The 1,856-nt window shown below is 52.1% G+C and overlaps 1 protein-coding gene across 1 annotated transcript in view; it reads left to right on the top strand.

The window, feature by feature from the left end:
• LOC105542559 (cytochrome P450 2F5) overlaps positions 1-1,856 on the top strand; it is a 30,947-nt gene that overhangs the window by 9,114 nt on the left and 19,977 nt on the right. The window contains 1 exon segment of the mRNA XM_011984151.1: positions 1,537-1,697. Coding sequence (XP_011839541.1) covers positions 1,537-1,697 — 161 coding nt within the window.

Below are 1,856 nucleotides of genomic sequence, written 5' to 3'. Positions count from 1 at the left end.
GCCTCCCAATATATTCTGGGATTACAGGTGTGAGCCACCACACCCAGCCTACATTACCTTTTCTTACTCGGTCCCTCCTGCCTCCCTCTAAAAAGGATCCCAGTGATTACATTAGGCCCAGCCAGATAGTCTAGAGCAAACTTCTTGTCTCAGAATCCTCAACTTAATCCCACCTGCAAAGTCCTTTTTACCACGTAAGGGAACGAATTCACAGGTTGTAAGCATAAGGACATGGACATCTTTGGGAGCCATCACAGCCTGCCATGACACCGTGATCTGTGACAGCCTCGCACTGGGTCAGGCCCTTCACTGACTCCCAGTCACACACTCACTGACTCCTTATAGCAGCCCCATGATGAGAGAAGTGCCATCAGACCCATTTTACAGGTGAGAAAACTGAGGCTCAGAGAAAGGAAGTCAGTTTGCCCAAGTCACACCAAGACTAAAAGGCCAAAGAGGATTCAAACCGCGTCCATCTAACTCCAGATCTGGTTTTCTGGGCTGTGCTATTGTGTCCTGGGTGCTGTGCTGAAATGTGTTGTTTTGCCTGGGCATGGTGGCTCACGCCTATAATCCTAGCACTTTGGGAAACCGAGGTGGGCAGATCACTTGAGGTCAGGAGTTCAAGATCAGCCTGGCCAACATGCAGAAACCCCTTCTCCACCAAAAATACAAAAAAAAATTAGCCGGGTGTGATCTCAGCTCCTTGGGAGGCTGAGGTAGGAGAATTGCTTGAACCCGGGAGGCAGAGGTTGCAGTGAGCCGAGATCGTGCCACTGCACTCCAGCGTGGGCGACGGAGCCAGACTTCGTCTCAAAAAAAAAGAAAGAAATGTGTTATTCAGTATTTACTATGGTCTGTTCAGCTGTTGGACGGCCAGATGCTAGGTGTTGTGTTATTTCTGGGTGAGATCGTAGAGTTGTCAGGCGCTGCATGTGGTTTTGCATTGTGTCATCTGCTGGCTGCCAACGTTGTTGCGTTGCTGCATAGTGTGTCCTTTGTTCTGCTGCCGTGATTGTACGTGTTGTGATGTCACATCGTGTGTTGGGTGCTGTCTGCTGGGTTGCTGTGTACTAGTGTGTGTTGTGTGGCAGGATTATGGAGCTGTATGCTGGCATTATGTGTTGGTGTGTGGTTACCATGTCTTGGGATGTTTCCGGGCTGGTTGTTAGGTCACGGAGTGTCCTGTGTTGGCATCTACTGTGATCGTATTTGCTGGGTGTCCTGTTGCCCTGTGATTGCCTTGTGCTATGTTGCGTGCTGTGTGTTGTGTTGCCAAGAATAGCGGGTTCTGTGGTTGGGTATTGTTGCTGTCGATGTGCTGCAGGAAGTTGTGGGTTCTGTGCTGTCTGTGGCATTGACACATGCTTTTGGGGTGTTGTTAAGCAGCATGTTGTGACCATGTGCCTGTGCTCTGCACCGCAAGACAGGTTGCCATGGTTGAGTCGGATGTTGTGCACATTAATGGTGTTGCTGCATGAGGTCTGGTGTGCTGCACATCGCGTCTTCCTGATCCATTCCATTCCCCACCCTCAGGCGAGCCCTTTGACCCCACGTTTGTGCTGAGTCGCTCAGTGTCCAACATTATCTGTTCCGTGCTCTTCGGCAGCCGCTTCGACTACGATGATGAGCGTCTGCTCACCATTATCCGCCTCATCAATGACAACTTCCAAATCATGAGCAGCCCCTGGGGCGAGGTCAGCCAACTGAGTCCAGCTGGGACGGGGTGTGGGGTCCGCAGGACCTAGGAATGGAGAGGAAACAGTGGGCGGGGAAAGGGCTGCGAATGGCCCTCCCAGGGCCCGCCCCTCCCATCTGACCCCACCCAGAGTTACACGGCCACGCCCACTCCCCTC

Source organism: Mandrillus leucophaeus, unplaced genomic scaffold (genome assembly GCF_000951045.1).
Source record: "Mandrillus leucophaeus isolate KB7577 unplaced genomic scaffold, Mleu.le_1.0 Scaffold106, whole genome shotgun sequence".
Taxonomy (NCBI): domain Eukaryota; kingdom Metazoa; phylum Chordata; class Mammalia; order Primates; family Cercopithecidae; genus Mandrillus; species Mandrillus leucophaeus.
This window is presented reverse-complemented; position numbering and strand designations above follow the sequence as displayed.